The 24,018-nt window shown below is 45.2% G+C and overlaps 1 protein-coding gene across 1 annotated transcript; it reads left to right on the forward strand.

The window, feature by feature from the left end:
* Positions 1-1,170: 1,170 nt before the first annotated feature.
* cbl (Cbl proto-oncogene, E3 ubiquitin protein ligase) lies at positions 1,171-22,280 on the forward strand. Its single transcript, XM_053872990.1, has 16 exons — positions 1,171-1,926; positions 6,551-6,798; positions 14,347-14,493; positions 15,072-15,228; positions 16,256-16,377; positions 17,425-17,562; positions 17,702-17,789; positions 18,081-18,212; positions 18,275-18,496; positions 19,043-19,174; positions 19,462-19,926; positions 19,991-20,079; positions 20,145-20,288; positions 20,368-20,441; positions 21,336-21,536; positions 21,612-22,280. Exons 1-16 carry the CDS (start codon positions 1,780-1,782, stop codon positions 21,863-21,865), a joined length of 2,760 nt encoding a protein of 919 aa, XP_053728965.1. The 5' UTR covers positions 1,171-1,779; the 3' UTR covers positions 21,866-22,280.
* The last annotated feature ends 1,738 nt before the right edge of the window (positions 22,281-24,018 follow it).

A 24,018-nucleotide genomic window follows, 5' to 3' on the forward strand; every position in this document is an offset into this window, starting at 1 on the left:
AGCGAGGAGTCAAGGCTGTCGGCTTTCATCTTGTTCTGGGTGAATCCGTTAACTGCAGTGAAAACTCCCAGTGTTGGACTTTTTTTCATTGAAAAACAGCAGTTATTCACGAAAAGTTCAAATTCAGTTTCCATTCTACAGTGGGTAACAGCCGATCCCAGCCTCAATACTGACATTTTCAGTCGTTTTAATAGTTTTATTGGAGTTGTATTGCATTGAAAACTTGTTTGATTGATGTATTTAGAATATTCCAAGATGTTTGTAGCTGGACTAGTGACTCAACTTGATAACTCAAGGGGCAAAACACTGAAACTGAGTCCATAACTAGGTCACATCGGAATACAATTAGGCAACAACTGGCGTAGTTGTGTTTGATGCCCAAATGTGTCTAATGTCATCACAGAGTCTAAACCTTAAAACACAATGTGTTTTCACCTGGAACCACAATATACATGTGGCGTCTGTCGGATTTTCTTCCCTCTTTGTCAAGGTTTCTGGCTAAGAGACACTCAGAATCTGCGCTTAATTGAAAAAAATCCCAGAAAAAATCAGGAATCAGGATCAGCTTTATTGCCAAGTATGTTTAACATACAGGGAATTTGTTTCCGGCCGATGGTGACTCTATAGAGATTTTTTAGAGAATCGGAAATAGAAGAATATATATTTACAGAGAAAAATAGAAGAATATATATTTACAAAGAAACAGACACAATAATAATAATGAGTAAAAATAAATAAAAACAAAAAACACTGTGCAGACTGGAAGTGCAAAAAGCAGAAAGTACTGAGATGTGTTGAATAATCCGAGAGAAAAAAAAATGCGAAAGTCGAATCACAGTGAGCATGAAGGGCAGTGTAGATACGAGCTGACGCCCTTGAAAACAGTGTTTGATTCAGTATCAAGAGGTTCACAGCGGATGCACAGATGTGCCACATGGCAAACAAACAAAAAAAGACTTGACTGTTCGTCTTGTTTGATGCACTGTTGTGAAGTCAAAAACACATTTCAGCATGTCTTGAAAAAAAGGCCCGACTGTTGGCTATAAACAGTCGTTAAAATGCAGTGATGACTGTGATCAGTCTTGTGAATGTGGACGCGCGTTCCCGGCTACATTCAGGCCTCCGGAGCGCGCACAGGAAAGGCGTGGAGTTTTGGGCGCGGGAGGGGGGGGCGCGCTCAGCGGAAGGGGCCGAACAGGAAAGGGCCGCACATACACGTCACAGGAGGAAACAGAGAAATACTGTGCGATGTTCGGTTCCTGTCAATGTTTATTGACACCACTTTCCATGCGTGTCCGCGGAACCGTCGCCGGTTCAACAGCAACTTTGTGTCGTCAGTTGTCGCTTCGTGCCGCCGCTTCTGGGCCTCGCAGCCCGCGCGGGGCTGACGGTGTCTCCCACTTCCCGTCCACGGACCACACTGTCGCGGGGAGCCGCCGCCGCCGCCGCTGCCGCTGCTGACAAGAAGAGGGGACGACATTGGAACAGGGCTCCACTCCGACCCGCCCGCTGAAGAAACGCTCTCCTTGTCCCCCAGTCGAGCTCGAGCTCCGCCGACGCGAGCCCCGCAGAGAGTCATTCGCGCGGCCAGCCGCCGCAGACCCGCGGCGGTTCCAGGACAGCGGATTCTTTTGACCACATTCTGGGTCCAAGCCGATGATAGGGTCGCCGATGGAAGCCTTCGCCCGATAGTCCTCCCTCCATTCCTCCCCTCTCCTTCCTGGACCCTGGCTGCCGGGGCTGCCGCCGGATCCCCAGCTCCCGGTGCTCGCACCGAACATGGCAGGGAACCTGAAGAAAGGCGGGGGGCTCATCGGAATGATGAAGGACGCGTTCCAGCCTCACCATCACCACCTCCATACCCATCACCAGCCCGGGGCCGTGGACAAGAAGACGGTGGAGAAGTGCTGGAAGCTGATGGACAAGGTGGGTGCTCCTGGGTGACTCGTGCTAACCTGCTAACCACCGAGGCGGTGATGCGCCTGCTGCTAACCCCAGTTAGCCTGTGCGGCCTCGGGGTTCAAACTTGATCATTCGCGAGCCCCGTGCCGCAAAGATAATCAGGAAACGAGCCCGAACGAAACACCACTCTCCTCCACGCGAGCGATTCCTTCACGCTGTTCTTTCCTTCGACTCGAATTAGAAGTAGACAGTGCTTTAGAGAAGACTTCCAATGGTGGCATTTAAAGTGGGCAGGTTTTGTTGTTGGTGTTCTCAGCGCCTGTTGCGTCTGACCCTGGTTTCCTGCTTGATTTACAGCTATGTGGTAGTGAAGTAGGAAGACACAACTCTTCCTCTGTGAGGCCTTCGGGTCAAGGTGTTAATGTCCAGAGAGAAGTTCTGTGACTGTCCTTTTTTAACCCCCCAGTTCAATGAATCATTCAGTCAAATACAATTGAAATATGTAACTGCTTAATGGACGCCCGAGTCCTGAGGAATGACTGACTTCCCGAGGACTGTTTACTAGTTAATATAGTAATACATTTCAACTCATAAATAGCTACGGAAGTGCTGTGAAAACCACAGCCTAGTGTGCAGCCTCACATCTGCAACATAACAACGCAGCTTCTCTTTGAAAACTGTTCCCACTGAGAACAAAGTTAAGGTTTTATTGAAAACACTTGGCAACGCTCCTCGTCCATACGCACTGTAAATTAGCTTTTTATTTAAGCTCATCACATGTCTCGCAACCCAAGAGGCACTAGATAACCTACGTGCAACAGCAAATTAAAATACACAAGCTAAATGCAACACATAAATGTTGACCTGACAAATATCTGTGCACGTCATTAAAGTATGCGCCGAACTCTCTGCTGCTGCAGACTAATAAAATATTGCTGGGTGACAAAATGGTTGCTCTCAGACATGTCAAGATCGTGGCATTGGTGCAAAAATAAAGAGACCAGTCTGTCCTGAAACGCCAGTGAGGGCCTCAGTTTCACGCTGTAAGTCAAATTACTTAAGTGCCGTTTTCCTCGCACTCTTGAAGCAGAAATGCCATCACACCTAATTCTTCACGACTCCGGTACAAACGAAAATTGAAGCTGAGTTACTTCAGTTAAGTGAGTGCCAAACAACTCGGCCTTTGTGTTTGTCACTTGTGATTAAAGTGTAGAAGCCAGAGCAAAATGTTTATTCCTCAATCACATTCTTCTCTCATTTGTGGCTTACAAACGGCTTCACTCGCTTTTGCACCTCCCCAAAGGCAGCTTTTTACAACTTCACCAAAGTGGACCGTGTGTGTTGTGGTGCCATAAAATGAAATGTAGTTCTTGTGAGTCGCTCATGTCGTCACGCAGGACGATTCCGGGCAGTCCTCGAACACTATTATCAGAGAGTGCTCTCTCCATCTCCATGTGTTCACATCCTAATGACACGTTTTAGATCAAGCAATTCGATTTTTTTCTAAGAGTATAAGTGGATAAAAAAAGAATTGTGCCACATGTTGCTTTTCTTGTTCAACTATAATTCATTTGAGACTTCGGATCATATGAAACAGTCTGGGCAGTTAATAAATTGTTGCTGCGCTTTAATTTGTTGTGCAGAGACCAAAACAACAAAAATGCTACGCAGTGACGAGCTTCACAGCAACTGTACTGACTACCGACTACACTTTATATTATATATTATAATGCATCTTAAAAATGGTTGTGGTTTATTCCACATATAAAATGCAATGTATATGTGTCTGAGTGAAAAGAAAAGGAAACGTGAAAGAGATGCCTTGTGGGAGTGCGAGCAACCATGATGTATGGCAAGACGAGAAGCAGGGAGATGAAGATGCTCAGATTTTTTGGGTCACAAAGTTAGGTGTGCCAGTCTCAGATGGTTTGGACATGTGAAGAGGAGAGCCAGAGAAAATGTGATGAAATATTTTAAAAAAAAAGTGCTGAACAGAAGAGGAAGAGATTCACAGATGTGATATTGTGTTAAGGTGTAACATGCTTTTTAGTTTCTAGATTTTTTTTAACTTTAAACTGAGTTGTTTTCACATGCTTGAAGTAGCTAAAAATAAACATCTGACATGTTCATATAACCCTCACTTTTATGGTTATTGAGCGCTGTTAATGTTTGGCAGGTAGTGAAATTGAAACTTAAGTATCCTGTGTCCTCATTTTGAGGTGTTTGATTCACTTGCAATAACCCATCTGCCCCATTTACAGTTGCTCGGATTTGTCGGGTAAACATGACCTGATGCAGTTTTTACCTTTCAAATGAACACTGTCACTAATTTGTTCATCATAAGAGTGCGCTAACTATTGGCTAACTCGCACCAGTGTTGTGATGTTGTCTATTTACTCGTAAGAACATGTTGCAACTGGTACATACTTTCCCAGAATATTGTAGGAAATGAAATCCCAATGATATGAAAAACATGAAACCTGACTTGACAGATGTGTCTGACAGAGGGACTTGAATGAAACGATCATGTTGTCACACCAATCTTCTCTTGACACACGTTCTTACTTCATCAATACTTGAGCCGTTATGAATACCTGAATCAGTACTGTTACCGACGGGATGACTCAAGCAGCGGCTCATGAAGCCGTCGATTTTAAACTTTGACCGTTAAGTTACGATTTAAAGTGACATGCTGTTAAAGAATTACAATCATGAAATAAACAGTGACCTTATCATTGACGTGGGCAGCTCCATCAACCCAGGGGATCGTGGTTAGTTTGACTTTCTATTAATTGATAGGTAGCAGAAACATTTAGGCTTCTTTTTACAACAAGCCTGATTTGTTTCCAGTTATTTTACGCTAACATTTTTGCTTGACATTAAACGACTCTTATTCCCATTAAAATGATATTTTCTGAATGAAGTTGATCAACGTTTATTGAAGTTGCCCGGCAGTTTCAGTCATCATTGACGCTTCTTTTGTTATTTATGTGGGAAATTATTGTACACACAAATCATCTTAAAGTGAGTCGGTCGACGCTGCCAACGACAGGTAGCATCCACTCTTCCCCTTTGTACCTAGTGTCGTTTTAATGGTCAACGACGCAGCTCAGCAGTACAGTGGGATTGGTGAGAAAGTGGTTGAACATTATGAAAGAGGACAGAGGCGGCCAGTGCAGGTTTGACTCCCGCATGTAGTTGATTAATGAGGAATATTCCACAGTCTGAAGGGGGCAGTTGTTCCTTCAGTCTGCTCTTGTCTAGCATGGTGCAAACTCATCGTGCACTGTCATTTGCTAATGTTTCCTCATTTTAACGTGCTACTTTGTGGCTCAGTCTCAAAACGACAATAGCGAGGGAAAGGTAAATGCTGCAAAACACGTTTAAGCTGAACAGAAGTCTGATGCCTTTTCCTGTTGGTGTTATTTGTGACTGTGACTGTTTGTGGTTGTGCTATAAGAAATGAAACTCATTAAACGGCTGTTTTCATGTGGACACACTTTGTCCTCAATTTTGCACATTTCACCTGTGTGTTGCAGAAGCACGTCGCTGTCAAGTTATTTATACGAATTTGGGAAGATAATGGCTGGAGGCCTTTTTGTTTTGTTGATTCTTGTTGGTCTACACAAATGTATTTTTCTTTTTGCAAACTGCCTAACGGTCGACGTGTTTAGAGAGCGAGACTAATATTGTCTTCCTCTTTTTGGGGACTGAAGTTAGTTTCAAACCTTCACTTCATGTGGGTGCATGTGTTTCTGTGGGCTGCAGTCCCAACGAGTGCTGATCTGTGGATATTCACCTGTTTGATTGCCAAACGTTTCATGTCGTCAAAGACGCCTGGAGTAAAGTGCAGTTTATTGTCTCTTACTTGACAACTGACCCAACTCATTGGCCTTTCACTATTATTGTATCACTGATGTGCTGTACTGAAACGTATTGACAGTTACACCTGGTCCCAATCTAGTCAGTAGCTCAACTGTGAGGCATTGAAATGGTGGTGTAAGTGTTGAAAAGTTTGTTTGATTTTGGTGACCAAATACATTTGTCACTGTTTCTGGGAAACATTTTGTTTTTCAATCACACCTCTTTCTTATATTTGTTCAAAACTATGAGTCTCTTTTTCAAAGTTTTAATATGTCAAAAACTAGACGTTATGATTTTGGTTTTGGCAGTTTTATTTATTGCTTTTTGCCTCAGCTGCAATATGAGTATTGTGATGTCATCATGGTCAGGTGATGGTAATTCCAAAACTATGCTCATTTTGAAAAGCTATATTGTTCATCTAATAAAAGTATTCTGTAGTATGTTATATATTATATATAACAATTAAAAAAGAAAAACATTTTTATCTGTTTGTGTCTGTATAATGCCTCCACACCAAAAAATTTTTCATGATAATATTTGAGATGATGTCAAGTTTTCAGGGTGTCCACTGCATATGTCTCAGTTTAGCACTTTAAAGTATATGCAAGATATGCACACACGCATTCTTTATCAAAACTTGAGAACAGACAACACTATACAAACTGACACGTAAACGATAGCTGCACTAAAGCTGCCTGTTTATAGTTTTTGAAACTAGCTGCTGTTCTTTCACGTTCTTGTACCCCCTTAAATCTCATGTTACCCATCTTATCTTCATCTGCAGGTGGTACGTCTCTGCCAAAACCCGAAACTGGCTCTCAAGAACAGCCCGCCCTACATCCTTGACTTGCTGCCAGACACCTATCAGCACCTGCGCACTATTTTATCTCGGTATGAAGGCAAGATGGAGACTCTGGGCGAGAATGAGTACTTCCGGGTCTTTATGGAGAACTTAACCAAGAAGACCAAGCAGACCATCAGCTTTTTCAAGGAAGGCAAGGAGCGCATGTATGAGGAGAACTCACAACCCAGGTGAGAAAATGATACTGGAACAATCTCAGTGTGTTCCCCTTCTCATGGTTATTAAATCTAGTATTTATGCCATCACTGACCTTGAATTAAATCCTCTAATGAGCTTGTTGTGTAGCGCGCATGTGTTTCAGTCACACACACATTACACAGTATTGTATCAGCAGGTTGTAGGTGTTGTGGTTTTTGTTGTGGTCGACTGGTGTCTCAACAACAGCGCCCGTCAAACGTATTTTCTGTTGGTGCGTTTATCTTTCTCATAAGCAAACGCTTCCCTTCTGATGGCAGCAGTCAAATCCAGTTCATCCACACTTATGGTGACAGCCTTATTGCTTCATGTCATAACTGAGATTATCACTCTTTCATATCCTTGTATGTTCTTTGGTTAGCTCAGTTCCTCAGTTGCTTTTTTTTGTCCAGGTTATGAAACAAACTTGTCCACCCTTGTCCACCCTCAATGAGCCGTCTTGGCAGATTAGTCTGGAGACAAAAGTACATACAACAAGCATAAAAAATGTGAACACAAACAGAACAACAGCCTTCATTGTCAGTACGGAGCCAGTAGCCGATGTGACGGTGAATTGGATATAACCAACAGTCTGTCTCTGGAAGCTATATTTGAGCATTGCTTTACAGTGCTGTGATTAAGAATGTTGTCACTAATGCACACATGCAGTTTCATAATTGCTTTTTGTTGTATAATCTGAGGCCCTTTTCATGCTAGAAAAATGGTGTGCTTCTCCACCTACTGTCTATCAGAAGGACGTAGATGTTGGTGTGACAGAATCCGTTGCATACACTGGACTGATGTTGCACACGTAGAGATGATGATGTGGAAGGCAAAAGTTCATGTGAATTAAAGGTATTAGTGGCATTGATCGTGTGTGAGAAGTGAGGCCTCAGCTTTGGATGACAGGGTAAATATTGCATTTGAAATGCTGCATCAGGGTGGCCTCAACGTTGGTGCCGATTCGTCCGGGGTGCAACACCATGAAGTTGAACCTGACCGGCGCGTGCTGAGGGGTTTGACGTTGAGGTGTCAGGAGTTTGAAATGGCATGCTTGATGACTAAGAAGGAGGCAAGTTTGCGGTGGCAATATGTCGAGTGTTGGAAAGATAATTAAATGATGCGGTGACACGTTCGTTGAAGTCAATCGCTCGGCCTGGCTGCATGTGTCACCAGCACATATGCAAGCTACATCTTCAGTGTTATGCTTGTGAATGCCTCATGTGTTCCGAAAGACTAATTGTAAGGGTTCAAGGGGGATAAAAATGGTAAACTGACTCCTACCTGGTTCTCTTTTCCGCGTGATATGGCTCGTCCACTTTCCACACAATTTACACTTTGAATGAATGCAGCTCCTTTGTGCTTGTGATGGCACTGTTTCTGATGGTATTGAAGAAGAACATCCAAATTGTCGACTGCTCACAAAAGCCTCCAAAACATTGGCTTTTGAGTTAGTTTAGACTTGTGTTGCAGTGGGTTTGTGTCCAGGGACTTTGTTGTGGCTTGACATTGTTTGAAGTCGCAGAAAATGTTCAGGTGAAAAATGAGTCCTCGCTCCATGAGCTAGACTTAATTATTTACACTAACAGCCCATATTCAGTCAGTCTACACAGCACAGTAAGCATTTCCTCCCTGTTTGCTCTGCTCACTTCCTCTTATTGCCTTTCACAGCATGACCCAGACATTTTCTGGCTTGAGTGTTGGCATAAGTCCTGAACTACAGTGACGAGGAAGATGCAATTGAGCCTCATTATTTCTGTGTAAATGATATTGCAAGACGTTTCTAAATGTAAATGAGAAATCATACTTTCAGGTCCTCCACCGTACGCCTATCGTGTGGAATGATTAGAGGCTGCTGCTTAATTCCAGATGGTTGATTTGCTCAGTGTTGAGCTGGGAGTGTGTTGTATAAATAAAGGATCCCTGTCAGTCCCAGAGCAGGGTAATACAGTGGAAGGTTGATCAGCGTGTTCACAGAAAAGCCCCCAAACAGGAAACTGCTTTGACCTCTCTCTGAGACTCTGATTCATAGTCTTCCTGGCCTAAGTTGCCATTACATCCTGACCACCGTCGATAGATCCTGGTCACAGGAAGTGGTGGGCTTAAGGGCTGCTTGGTTTGAACCGTGGGACAACACTGTAGACAAGGATGATGCTGTTGTGAAATAGTTGTCGTCTAATACCTGCTGTAATGTCAAAAATAGGTCTGATAATCTCTGACCTCATCTTGCATTATTGAACCTTTATTGAACTGTGTCACCCTCAACTTTCTTTACATAATAAAATAGGATATGCATGGTGAGTTACATGTATATGTACATGTATTTGCACAATTACCTTTCTCTGTCAAGGTCTTTCATTTTTCCTGAACTGTTCAAAAGCATTTCCTCGGGGTGTTCTATCTGTTATGCATGAATTGTTCCAGATAATTTGATTCAATTAGTCAAATATTGAACATAGTTTATCCCTTTGCATTTTTACCATCGCCAAAACAGTATTAATTTGAAGCATCAAATGATTTCCGCCTGGCTTTTAAACTCATGGCAAAAAGGAATAAAGTGTTCCTGAAAGTTAAGGCGATTGCACAATGACATGCTTGATGACAGTTTTAGATGTTATTTAAATGGCTCAGTCTTGCAGATATTTCAGTGTCTACCAAATAATCTCACTCTTACAGTTCTTTGCTAAAGAATACACATGAAGAAAGCACGCTTCGTTGTGTTTCTGTGGCACCAGTGAGTGATTAGGAAAGAGAAGCAGCCCGCTCCTTTGCCTTTAAGGTTCCTGTCATTCTCGCCTTTTAACTGGGAGAGCTTTCACTCGTTTCAAGGATCCATTGTAGGCACTGCAACAACTGAGCATTCATTGTTCCTGAGTGTTTTTGTGGTCATCCGATATTCCATTTTATGTGTTTTAACACATAAACAATGAACTTGTTCTTTCCTCTTTTTTTTAATGATTGACAGTTCCGTGGTCAAGCAGATATATTTTTGCAGAAGTTCTGACCCGGCACAACGTCGACTTATTTCTTCACTTTCTTTCTATAGCACACCTTTTGATGCAGAATTTACATGCAAATCAACCTGAGCAGAAAATAGCTAATGTGTTATTGCAAATGATCAGACACACATTTGTTTTTTTTCAGTTTCTTTATGGTTATTAAGGTTCCAACATTGCTGCAGCAAAGTTGACCTAAATACATGCTTGTTTATGACTCTTCAGGCCTTGGGTAAACCTTATCCCTCTTGTTGTGCGTCTGCATTTCCTTTTGCACTCCGAGTAACAAAGAAAAATACAGCTGCGTGAGGATCCTCCAGCTTCTTTGACTGCCAATCCAGACAGACTCTCTTTCTGTCAGGGTCGACCCTTGCTGGCCGGACTGTGGCGTATTAACACAGCGCTGTGGCTAGTTGTGCTACTTTATCACACAGAGCAGGAAACAGGAAGGGAGCAGCCAGCTGCAAGTTCAGAGGTCAATCTATAGCACGAGGGGGATGGTGGACAAAAAAGTAGTGTTCTAAAAAAGATGACGCTTTTTGCTGTGATTTTTGGAACGACAGGCACAGAGGAAAAAAAAAGAAATGAGAGACAAGGAGCCAGCGAAGTTGACTGATGTTAATGGTGGACGCACTGCTGTGGACCACATGGCCAGCTGCTGCAGGAAACTAGTGAAACAATCGACATGAATCTGATTGACTAATATGATGTTGCTCACTCCATCATTCATGCTGAGGGAATTTTCTGTGTATCACCCTTGGTTGCTGAGTCAGACGGAAACTGGTTTTCATTACGCTTAGCACGGCAACTCACCGCTATCAATCTTTTAATAAAGCGAAAAGGATGTCCACAAGCCGACACTGATAGATCATCAAAGCCAAGAGTTTTCCCAGATCTTCAAAAACTGAACGAACAGAAGTTGTGTCAGGTCAGATGGTCCCATAATCTATTTCAGATCGTTGAGGCATAACATTCATGCTTTTTTTTTAACTTTACTTAATTTTTTTGTAGCTCATTTCATTTCTACTTTACGTGAAAAAGTGACATTCTGCAACCCAGAGTGAAATAAACCACATCCTACTTGTGTAGCCACACATTTTCTTTTCTCTTCCATATGACGGTCGATGAGATTTTACCTGTCTAGCATTTCAACATGGCATCCACATTTCAAAAACAAGATGGTCTTTCTCCTCGCACTTGTCGCCAAGATTTCCTTTTCTCATGCTGATAAAGTTTTGGTGTGAAAAGACACTGCAGTAGCAGTGCAACAGCTAGTAAACCAGAAGTGGCTTCACGTGATTCTGTAGAAATGGGTGGGAACAGAAGTCTCTTTGAGGATCGTTTGTGACCTTGAAGGTCAGTGTTGGCAATACAAATGCCTGATGAGTACATTGTAATACTTGCAAAGAATCAGAGTGTGGCTACTGTTCCGGTTGTTTTAATATGAAGGAATAATTTGAAGCTGCTGCTTATTGTTGAGAAGTCACCTCTGTAAACTCACCACTGGCTATTTTGTAGTACCTTAATTCGGGAATTAAGGTACTAGAATAGAACGGACTATTAGCCACGCCCCACTATTTAAGAAGGAAAACAGATGTTGTTCATGCATATGCCGCAGCAGTCCATAAGCCGTGGATGCCGTGGTGCTGTCTGCGCCGTAGAAAGGCTTAAAAATGCACGAGGATCACTTGTAAAGTAGTTTGGAAAACGGACTCCAGCCTGGAGACTGACTCATGAAACAAACTCAACAATGTTCTGAACTGGAATCATCCACTCCTCACATCTTTTATTGACATTAAAGCTCCAAATGGGTCCCAGGTTCCACAGCCGGTCTCAGCAGCGCCTTCTTGTCTCCGCTCCTCCTGGACGTCGGCTCTGTGAGCAGAGCTGTGGACACGCGGATGAAAACGGCACATTTTGAGCGCTTTAAGGTCAATAAAACACCTGTGATGTCATTGGTGTCATGTGACAAGGCTCAATATTTTGCAACATGGAGCTCTTTAGCCTGTAATAATCCATATATTAGCCGTGTCGCCGTATAAGCCACAGGATTCAGACCACAAGAAAAAAGTATCTGCTTACAGTCCGGAATTTTGGTGCACACTTTTGCTGTTGTTTTCGGGCTCTAATGCTGGCACATGGATGAAAATTATTTTAGAAGAATAAGTAGCTCGGTGATGACAAGCCCTAATTACCTATAGGTTGTAAAAAAAAACAAAAGATTAGAGTCCCCTACTACAGCAACGGCAGAGTCATTGTCTAGCATGCTGGAAATTAATCGAAGCATGTCTTTAATAGCTTCTAGTGAATTATGGATTAAATCAAATGGCTCTGAAAAGAAAAGTTTAAAAGCTCAGGAACTAAAGTGCCCCTCATGAATATTTTAGGCTCACAGATGGTCGTGGAGGACGATCTAACTGCTGGTATTGCAACTGAGATGGCCAAACAGTGGCTTTGAAAGAGAAGGGATTATATCCACGCCCCAACTTCAGAGGAAGAAGCCAACTGTCCTCATGCGATCAGATTATAGCTGAAAGGAGAGCAGGAGGGATACTGTCCTCAGAAGGCTGTGGCGAGTGCCTGGCAGGGGGAGAGAGAAGTAGCTTGCCTTAGCCAGCAACCACAAGAAGCTGACCCCCTGCAGAGAGCAAAAGAGAAAACCTCACTGCAATCTCTTGTCTTGATGGCTAAAGATGCGTTCGTTCATGCAATAATTTCTCTATGGCTTGTGTGTGAAGTGGCAATTTCTTTCATGTAATGAATTATGCGGTGGATCTGTTTAATGCTGGCAAACAGAGGTGCAGTTATAGAACTAACAAGCTGTCACTTTCGTCACTTTTCATCATTTTCCATTGATATTTGATTTAGCTTTAGACTGTTGCCATTAATTCTCCTGAAAACGTGTTGTTTAAATATCATCACAACCGACCCCTGTTAAAATGATATTCTAGTTTACAAAGTGATTTAAAAGGTGTTCCAGAAAGACCCAGGACTAGTGTTGGTGGACTGAATTGCAACACTCCTGTAGACTCCAGGTGTGTGGACAATGAGGTAAAAACCTGGTCACTATCGCTGACGTTAATGTGTAATAACCCTCAATAACATACCAAATCAATGATTTTGATCTTCTCACGTTGTTCTCCGACAAACTCTGAACGTTGAGCTCGCCTTTGCACGCCTTATTTTGCTGCTGACTGTTTTTCCGGTCTGGCATTTCTTCTGTCGTGAACTATGCTTTTAAAAAACGAGTTTGTCCTGGCCCACTTTCAATGCTCCCCAATTGTTTGTTATCCATCTTCATTCCCCCGTCACCCCTGCCTCTATCGATCTACTCGAAGGATGAGTAGTGTAGCGCGGGCAGCTGCAGTGTAGACAAGCTTTCAATGGCGCCTCTTCCGTGCATTTTAATTCGGCCGACCTCACAGCCCAACACAATCCCCCTCTGTGCCGCCTCATAAATCACGCCTTTCTCAGCATAACGCCTCTGATGCCGTCAGAGGGGACAAAGTGATATAGTGACACATGCTTTTGTCTTCCTCTGGTAGCACTCTTGGATGCCATCTTATTCCTCTTTTTCCCTGAGTTTCATCAAAGCTTACGTTGGCTCTTATGCCCTGTGTATGTGCTTCATTCTGACAGTGTCACAGGTCTGAAGCCACACTGGAACTGTGCCACAGTTCAATTGCACGACTTTCCAGCGTCTGTCACCATAGTGTTATCATTCTGGTGGCTCTAACTGTATCTTCTGATACTTTTGTTAGAGATCCTCTCATTCGTCTTGAGAATGTTTAGAACACCGCACATAGTTTCATAACAATTGCGTCTTTAGTGATGACTCAGTAGCATCATAATACAGTGGTGTGTGTTCACACCGCTGAATAATACACATTCACCTTCACTCCCTTTATTGTCAGGTTTTACGTCATCGATTTTGTTTTTCAGTTGGCATTCGAGGAATTGTTTATTTATTGATTTTTTTATTGTCTTGAATACTTCACTTCAGTATTGGATGGTTATGATTCGAAGAATCAAAGGAACAATAGGGCTGCAATGGCATTTAAAACAATGAAATCGGCAAATAATAGGGGTAAGTATCGATATGATCAAATATTGCGATACTTGATTGCAACTTTCGTATAACAATGTGTAACATATTTCAAGGTTCTTTGCGATACTCATCCCTACAGCTGGTTGGATCTATTCATTGCATGCTATTCATTCTTAGCTCAACTTCCTGTCTAATTTAGAGGATCAATGATAACATTTTTTTCAGTCTCTCATGTCTTCTGCAGCTTTGCTTTGCTTTTCAAGACACTACACTATGGTGACATTTTTTTAAAATGGCAAAAATATTCAACCTAAACATTTACCTTCTTTGAAAAGAACGTGTAAAAATGTGTTCTTGACTACTTATAGAATAGTTTTAAAAAATGGAAAACATATATATATTGGATAATTGGTGTTACTGTGTCGCACTCCCACTCTAGTCCATTCCACTCTCAGATGCCCTCTGATCTTAAATGGTCTATCTCCCCTCGTTCTCCACAGACGGAACCTCACCAAACTGTCACTGATCTTCAGTCACATGCTGGCTGAGTTAAAAGCCATCTTCCCCAATGGCCTGTTTCAAGGTGACAACTTCCGCATCACTAAGGCAGATGCTGCAGAGTTCTGGAGGCGTGCCTTTGGGGACAAGTAAGTCCAAATTAATATGCTGCATATGTGCGAGATGCTGCAGAGAAATAACGTGGAGCAGGCAGCAGATGATCTTATTTGTCAAGTATTGCAGGCAACGACACACTTGAAAGACATTTTTTATTCAAATAAATAAATAAATAAATGTTTCTAATTAATTCAAAACATGAGATGTAAATTTAAAAGGTGGGGTTGAATATGTTTTTATTGCTAATAAATATTTAAAAAGATCCGTGTTTGATGGGGCTATTTACGGGAGCAACTGTCAAGGCGCTCAAGTTTCAACACACCTCTGTTAACCAATAAAAGTGCCGAGTCACCATTCGCCTTTTGTATCCAAGTGATGTTCACAGTGACGTGTGTTCGGGGTTGACAAGAGTACTTTTTCCTCTTGTGTCCTGTCCACATGGTGCCCGACTCTGTGACTCCGTCCATATTCTTGCCCTCCAGACTCAAACAAGGATTCACCAACTTAATTAATTAATTTAACACTCACAACTCGTAAATACCTTCATCCTCTAATGTTTTGAAGAGCAACCTGTGCTTAAATCAACGTATCATCCGATTGTTTCCTTCAGAACGATAGTGCCTTGGAAGGTTTTCCGGCAGTCTCTGCATGAGTTTCATCCTATCAGCTCTGGACTGGAGGCCATGGCTCTCAAATCCACCATCGACCTGACGTGCAACGACTACATCTCCGTCTTCGAATTTGACATCTTTACCCGGCTTTTCCAGGTATTTCAGGGCATCTACATGTGGTGTGTTTTTGATTTTTAGATGAGGTGAGGTCAGTCAGTGGGGACTCGATAAATGTGCACAAATAGACCTTGGATCTAAATTAAAATGCACTTTCCCTTATAGAGAACTGGGGACCTGCTAAGTCCTTTCACACCAAAGAGGAAGTGAGCATGTAGCATGTGCTTGATATGCAGACATTTTATTTTAAGAACTGGCCAAGTTCTTCACGTGTGACTAGAGCATGGACTTGGTAGCAGATAACTTCGATTTAAGTCAACCAAGCGCCATCTTAAGTGAAGGCTTCATTCCCGAGTGTTGACCTTGGTCTGTGTCTCACTGGTCTGCATTGTTTCTGACTGCACACGGTGCCGTACGCGGTGCCGTACGTGTTGTTTTCATGTGGCTAAACTTGTGAAAACCTGCACGTCTCTTAGTGCAGCAGTTTCCTGCTTGTGTCGCCTGTGGATCGTCTCATCTTGGACATAACACTACCACATTTTAGTGAGACACATCTGTGCACTGACAGATAGTTGATGTAACTTTAGCTCAATTGACTGACCAAATATCTGCAATTGTTTTGTGCTTTCATATTTGTTTAATAATGACTGAGATGTTATTTTGCGCTCTGTTCCTGAAAGAATTAATTAAAAGTCACCTCCTGTGTTTTGTACAAAACTGTGCTGTTCACAGTAAAAACAGGAAACGTCAGAAGTGTTTTTCACATGTATTTGATATCGAATCATGTCATGTACAAAAGCAGAACTGTAAATGGTGCAATTCAACCTTTACACATGCAAATGTTCTAGTTCTCCATCTGAGACGCCAAACGCAACCTTGCGATGGCGTCGAAAGGCACGCAGAGATCCAGCTCATTTCACCCTGATGACACAAACCGTCGTTTCATCGAGTGATTAGAATGCGCTTGTGAAAACTGTTCAAATTTGTACCAGAGTCACAATTGTGAATTCATTGTTTGAGTCATGCCTTCGCCTCCTACATCTCTCTGCCTCTGATGCGCTTGCAGCCCTGGTCTTCGCTGCTGCGGAACTGGAACAGCCTGGCAGTGACTCACCCCGGGTACATGGCCTTCCTCACCTACGACGAGGTCAAAGCGCGGCTGCAGAAGTTTATTCACAAGCCTGGAAGGTGAGGCATGAGGGGGATCGGCTTCTGCTGTTAGAGCGCGTCTCTGGGGTCCATTCTCTGTTGTGATCTGACAAATAACAGATTAAAGGCGCGGCAGGTCTTGATGACGGTGCAGGCGGCAACACTCTCTTCTGGAACATTTAAAATGTGTTACTGATGGGTACTGGAAAACAATAAAGCAAATTTCCATTAAACGTTTGGAAGCTTTAGCATAAATGCACACAGTTAATTTAATGTGATGTTTACTGTTTTTCTCTCCCACGTTGCTGTCACACTCAAATGACTGTATGGTGTATGTGTGGCAACCATTGCGTGAGCTGCCCAGTGACTTCATGTGCACCCTGAACCTCAACTCCTGGGAGTAAATGTGAAATCATGTCAAGAGTGGAGATGGCGTGAAAGCCACTCGGTTGGTTTGCATCATACATGCTTTCCTGTGTTCTGTTTTTAAACCATCTAAATACTGTCTGTGATCATAACAGACAAGAATCAACCTGTCGCTCTGGTTTGTCAACAGTGACAGTCCTGCCAGAAACTGTGCACAAATCTGTTCATTATGATCGAAGGAACAGGCAACAAGTCATTTCTAATTTTACCTCCTGAAGTGCGACTTGGCTGACGTAAGCAGAAGATTGTAGTTAAAAGGTAGCTGCCCCCAATTTATTGCTGTTTGTAGTCGATCCACAGTTCTGCTTCTTGGTGAAAGAAGAGAACCTGAAACTGGATGTGTGGACCATATCGGTCACTGTCAGCCTCATGTGCTAGCAGTTGAGGCTATATAATGGGATCCCGGTGAAACAGTGCTCATGCTTCTGTCTCAGTCTGATGTGAGGATTTCAGCGGGACGAACCAGTCTTTGTGAAAATAGCGGGTTGTCCAGTGTGAAAATGGCTCTCTGAGACGTCGGGATCTCCAAGCTGAGCTCTCTCTTGCCATCATTTCAAATTAAGAACATCCAAAAAATAATGATTATCTGATTGAATATCTGAAAATTGTCTTAGCTGTAGTGCACTATATTAATGTGTTTATTTCATTTTATTCCTTCAGCTACATCTTCAGACTCAGTTGCACCCGACTGGGACAGTGGGCTATTGGTTACGTGACCGCGGACGGCAACATCCTACAGACCATTCCCCACAACAAACCGCTCTTCCAGGCTCTCATCGATGGCTTCAGAGAAGGATTGTGAGTTTTTTATATCTCTGTCCAACTGCTCCCTACGATTCAGTTCACTCATTGTTGCTTGACCTGACCTTCTGTGTTTAAAGAGAAAAAGCTATTTCTCACTGTAAACACTGACTCCTGTGGGATGTTCTGTCTCCAGCTATTTATTCCCTGATGGCCGACCCCAAAACCCCGACCTGACAGGTCTCTGCGAGCCATCGCCTCAAGACCACATCAAAGTCACGCAGGTCAGAGCCATGTTCATGTCGCTCATGATTCTGTCGGCTGCTCCGTGCGCTTGTTGACGTGTGCGCCAAACAAAAAGTTCCTCTCTGAATGAGCGTTGGGGGATGAAAAAGTTGCACGTCACTGTTGCTCTTTGATGGCCAGCATGGTTTTATTTTGGTTTCGTGATGTTGCATAACCACATAACCAGCTGTGTTCGTAGTGTTGTCACAGTGATCTTCTGCGTGTATTTCGACAGTAGGCCTGATGATGAGGCGACGTTGCCTTCAAGATCCTTTTGTCTCTCCACTCAGGAACAATACGAGCTGTACTGTGAGATGGGCTCCACATTCCAGCTCTGCAAGATCTGTGCGGAGAATGACAAGGACGTGAAGATCGAGCCCTGTGGCCATCTGATGTGCACCTCCTGCCTCACTGCCTGGCAGGTATGAGCACATGAGGGCGGAGTCCGGGTGCAGCCCATGGCTGAGCGTGCGCTTCTCTGCAGGAGTCGGAGGGTCAGGGCACCGGATGTCCCTTCTGCCGCTGTGAGATTAAAGGTACCGAGCCCATCGTGGTGGATCCTTTCGACCCCAAAGACCCCAACAGTGGGGGCACCTGCAGAGGGATGTTTGGAGCAGAAGGCGCCCCGTCGCCCAACTACGACGACGATGATGATGACAGACTTGAAGACCCGCACCTCATCATGAGCAAGCTCGCCTGCACCAAGGTAGGGTCGCTCAGCGATTCACACTTTGGGATCCAGTCGGAAACTGGGAGTTTTTTTTCCCTCTCCAAACTGCGAGTGCTTTTTGTTCAGTTTTTGGGGGATTGTTGATGAGGGAGCACCTCAGGGTCCCTGCTGTCAGCTCGTGTCTTCCTCAGAGAGCCACAGCGCCACAGATGAAACACTTGCTGTCCTGACTTTTTGCTCTGCACGAGCTTCAAGCTGACTGAAGGCTTTCATCTCCATCTTTTATGGCGCCACAGTCGCCTCTCATCTCCTGCCTCTTGGTATTAGTGGAGTGGCAGATTCTTGCCTCACATCTTTTATTCACCTCTCTGTGGGCGTGAAAACTCTGTCTGATCTAACCAGTATCTGTTCGCTATTTGTTTTCTCAGATAAATTAGGCTTTGTTTTTTGTTTATCAAAATCACATTCACCTCAACAGCAGTGACACTTGATCACTCCACTGTGTTTTTAGTTCTGTCTAGTTTCTGTCAGGATTCCCACAGGTGCACGCAGCATTGAAAGGCCATGCTCCCTGTGATGCAGGTGGAGAGGCCTCCATCCCCCATGTCCATGGCCCCGCAGTCCTCCCTCCCCCCTGTGCCACCTCGACTGGACCTGTTACCGCACCGACCCACCAACCCTCCGGGGGCGTCCAGTCCTGGAGTCACCTCAAAGGTACGTCACCTCAGAGAGCTGCACAGTGCTGCTTTTAAAACAGTCCTGGGACATCAGTCGCCTTCAGATGAGGGACGCATTTGTGGCTAAAATACTTTCACATGGAAACACACAGCTCCATTCCAGCTATGTTTTAGTTCACATGAGGCTCCAGAGCTATGTGGAAGCAGTTTTGGATTTAGGCTTGGTTTCTTCGCAACCTGACTAACTTTTGCTTCCTGGAAGTGTCTCACTCCAATATTGCTTGCAGCCACAAAAGCTGAGTCATCGCTCTCTTGTGCTTTCAGTCAGCATCGCACCACAAAGACAAGCCCCTCCCCCTGCCCCCAGCGCTGCGAGATCTCCCTCCTCCCCCGCCTCCAGAGCGCCCTCACTCTGCAGGGTCGGGCAGTGATGGGCGGCTGCCGCGGAGGCCGTTGCCCTGCACGCCCGGAGAGCCCCCTCGAGACAAGCTGCCACCCGCGCCCCCCAACCGGAACCTGGCGGAATGGAACTCTCGGCCGGTTCCCAAGGCTCCCACCTCATCCTCGTCGTCATCGTCTTCTTCATCCTCGTCCTCCTCTTCGTCATCGTCCTCCTCCTCCTCCTCTTCATCATCGTCATCGACCCAAGTCTCCAGTCTGGGCGTGGACCTGCGAGCTGGCGTCAGGGAGGTTTCCAACCGACACTCCCTGCCTCTAGCCCTGCCGTCGGCTCTGGACGCTCGCGCCGACTCCCCGAAGAACAGCTCCCTCAGCCTGGAGCAGCAGCTGGTGAGAGCTGGAGGGAGGGACTGCTGTGAATGCTCTGTCTAACCGCCTCTGCCCTGCTCACCAGGGCTTTGGAGCCGTGGTGGCTGCGGATTACGACAACCCAAAAGTCAAGCCCTCGTCCTCGGCCAACGCCATCTACTCGCTGGCTGTCAGGTGCTCCACACGTGCTCCTGCATGGTTTGGCTTGGTGGCTGACTGACACTCTGTGTTGCCTGCAGACACTCGGCTCCCAGAGCAGAAGCCTGCGACTGTGAGGAGGAGTCTGAGTACATGATCCCCTCCTCCCGCCCCGTCCTGCTCCCCACGGTACCTGCAGCCGAGCCCCCTCATGTGCCCAGACCACCCCCAGCACTGGGCTCACGGTGGGTCCCTGACCGTCCACCCTACCAAATGTTGCCTGAGTGACTTGGGAACTGAGAGTTTTGTGTGTGCGTTTGTCAGGGTGACGGTGGCAGAGCTGGACGACAGCCCTCAGATGTATGAGGCCATGTACAACATCCAGGCGCGCGACTCGGGTAACTCACTCACTGGTTTACACATCACACGCCAACACCACACTGGTTTCACAGGAAGCATCTAAAGAATGTGACCAGTGTCGTAGCTGGTGCTGCCCTTCCATGAGTGTTTTCACTTTCGTCTCTCCTGCCCCCTGGTGGACGAACTGACGCGGAACGTTCAGTCGTCGTAGCTGTAATAATAATAATTCAGAAATCATAAAGACACATTTTCACCACATTTTCTGTGCTGCTGCGAGCCGTCTCTCACCCCCAGCTGGGTCATGTTTAGTCAGGAGACACGTCTCAGTGCAAGATAACATGCATTTGATCAGAAAACAGTCTCTCACCCATAAACCCAACTGATCAATGGCTCGGTCACCGATCACGATCAGCTGATCACTACCTGTCACTGCCGATCACAACAACCGGTGACAGCCGGCGCGCTGATGACGCTCCTCCCTGTGCATGGAAGCGTGTGAAAAGGCTTCGACCCCGTGAAATGAAACACGGCAGTCAAAGCTCCAGCACTTGAGCACGGAGAGTTTTCCGGACTCATGAAAGTGAGAGCTGGTTCCTCAGCAGCAGATAGCGTTCTGCGCGAAGCTAACTGCCCAGGAAACAATCCTTCACCAACCCAGCTGGATGAGCTGAGACGGACTCCCCAAACTGTGGCGTCTCACGTGTTTTTCACTCGTCCTTTTGACAGAATCGTTCCTGCGTCCTGCAAGGTTCTTCTGACTTTTTCCTCTTTGAGGAGAGAATAAAAAAAAAAAAAAAAAAAGAGTCTGAATTAAATTGGTTGAATGGTTAGTTATTTCTCATCATGTACAGATTCAGCAACAGTTCTGATGGGAGCGTCTCACCCAACTGAACAAGCAAATGACTGTGGTGGTGCGTCTTCTTTGCCTCCAGACTACTCGGAGCTGCCTCCCTCCACGCTGAGCAACGGCCCACGAGAGCAGCCGCCTGAAGACCGCCAGGACGAGGCCAACGGCTGCGAGCCTCCCAGGCCCACGCCCCCTGCGCGCCGCACCCTCTCCGAACTGGCCGGCTCCGCCTCAGCGGCATCGTTCGGCCGCCTCTCCCTGGACGTGGACGCTGGAGCCGTGGCCGGTGAGTGCAGCTCATTGGTTCGCACTCCTGTCCGTCATAGCCCAAACCCAGCTGGGCCCCTTCTTTCCTCCGCAGCGCTCTCCGAGCCACTGGAGGCGCCCGAGCGGCCGCCGAAGCCCCTCCCCCGCCGGATCAACTCGGAGCGGCGGCCCAGCCCGGCGGAGAGCAGCGCCCAGATGAGCAGCGAGATCCAGCAGCTGGTGAGCCAGGGCTACTCGCAGCAGGACGTCCAGAAGGCCCTGATGATCGCGCAGAACAACCTGGAGATGGCCAAGAACATCCTGCGCGAGTTCGTCTCCATCCCCTCCAGCGCTCACGTCCTCACATAGCGCCGCGCCCCACACACTCCTCGCCTGCGGCGGCATCGCGCCTGCTGGCTCTGATCTCTGTGGGGCCGCGCCCACATGTAACACCTCAAGAAAATGTATATGAAAGTTTAATATATAAGTTAATGTATATGAAATCTGTGTAATATATTCTGCACGTACAAATAAACTGGGCTGGAAGGTCGGCGCGTGCAGCACACGCGGCGCAGCTCAAGCTTGCAGCGGCTGCAGAACCTCACCCGGAAGGCTCGGGCCCCCGTCTCTTTCAGCGGCGGCCTTGGTACGTTGAGAGGAACTTGGTGTGCGTCTGCCTGAGCCGCCCTCTGGTGGAATGTGGGTCACGGGACTGATGACGCGGCAGTACTGGACAGGCGTGAGCCGCTCGGCAGTGGTATGGAATAAATGTTTTCTTTGCTAATATATTATTGTACCATGAATATTGTGGTCTGTCCTTCTGAAGTGCTCCGCCGCCGCTGCTGCTGTTGCTGCTGCTCTGGTTCACGCTGAACCGTGAAGCCTTAAGTGTCCACTCGTCAATGCTCCGCCTCCTTTAACCTGACAGTATCGGCACCTGCATCCGGTCCCTCACGTAGCAGCTCAGAGGAGTGTGGGCCCGGGGGCCCCGCGCCAAAATCAGTGTTGGGGCCGACTGTAAGATGGGAACTCAGGAATATGGTGGATGGACACACGCAGCCTCGCCACACTCGGATCCCGCTGTCCTCGGACCTCACGCACGCACGCACGAGCCCCAGTTGGTGGCCACTTGCACAGTTGTTTTGGGTTTTTTTTTTGTCCATTTGCTTTGAGAGCACAGGTGGAGGAGGCGGCTCCATCTGCAGGTACTGTCCCAGGTGCGTCACTGACGTGAAGGATGTTGCCGGCGTCTGGGTGGTTACCGCCTGCCTCCACTTGGGTTTTCACCTGGCGTTGCCTTCCACACCTCCAGAATGACGCCGTGGACTCGGCTCCTCAAGTCTGGCATCTTTGGCTTCTTCTCTTTCGCGCTCCGATACTGTCACTTTAAAGACTCTTGGTGAATAACAGCAGACAGGAGAAAAGAACATGCCGTGTTTTTGTTTTTTTTGTTGTTTTTTTTTTCCCCCACTTTGCATTCCTTTTTTTTCTCCAAAGGTTTGTCGACTCCAGTGAGTAATTCTGTGCCATATGTGTAGAAAGGCCTTGGTCTGGAAGAGGGTCCGGCAGGGGGCGACACTGTGCGGTGTTTTCTCCTGTGCTTCCGCTCTGGTCTCGACAGGTGGCGGCTGACGCGCTGGAGCTTGTCAGGTCAGCTCGCTGCCACCAGAGGGCGCTGCGGTGTGAGCTGTGCGGCTTGTCTGCAGGGACGGCGTTCATCCTCCCGACAGTGGTTTTTCAGAACTCATATCACTCTGGAAGTATGAACTGTCATGTTAATAAAATGATGATGATGATCAGAGTCATGTCTGTCTGTCCCGCTGTGTTTCAACCCTCGACTCTCGTTTGTTGTCCCTCAGTGGCGCCAGGACGCAACTCGGACAATAAAGCTGTGGAGATATGAAGTTGCCACATCAGGCTTCTTTGGAAAATGTGGAAATTCAACTTAAATGTTAAATATATTGATTATTTTATTTTTCTAGTACATGGGTGAGGGGGTAAGAGTTAGGGTTATTGTTAGATTACTTCTTATATAAAAAATAGACATTAAAATAAAACAAAAAAATGTATGGTTTGTACATTAAAAATATTTTTATTTTATATTTTCTGTGTAAGATATATATTTTTTGTTTTAATGTATTTATAATATGTATTATGTATTATACATTTATATAAGACGTTAATTGTCATATATAAAGTAAAAGTTATATTTGTAAAATATATATATATATATAAAGTTAAAACATATATATACATATATGTATATTTACATTATTTATGATAAATGTTATATATATTAAAATTATTATTTTATCTTTTAAATACATGGGTTAGGGGGTGAGAGTTAAGGATAGGCTTAGGCAAAGGGTACTTCTTATATAAGAATATATACATTGAGATAAAAGGAAAAACTTGCATAGTTTTTTCAGAAAAAATAAATTATTTTATTGCAAATGTTTTGTATAAAAAAACATATCTATATATATTATTTTAATGTATATATTTTTAAGAAGTAAATTGTT

The sequence above is a fragment of the Synchiropus splendidus genome, chromosome 8, assembly GCF_027744825.2.
Source record: "Synchiropus splendidus isolate RoL2022-P1 chromosome 8, RoL_Sspl_1.0, whole genome shotgun sequence".
In the NCBI taxonomy this organism is placed as follows: domain Eukaryota; kingdom Metazoa; phylum Chordata; class Actinopteri; order Syngnathiformes; family Callionymidae; genus Synchiropus; species Synchiropus splendidus.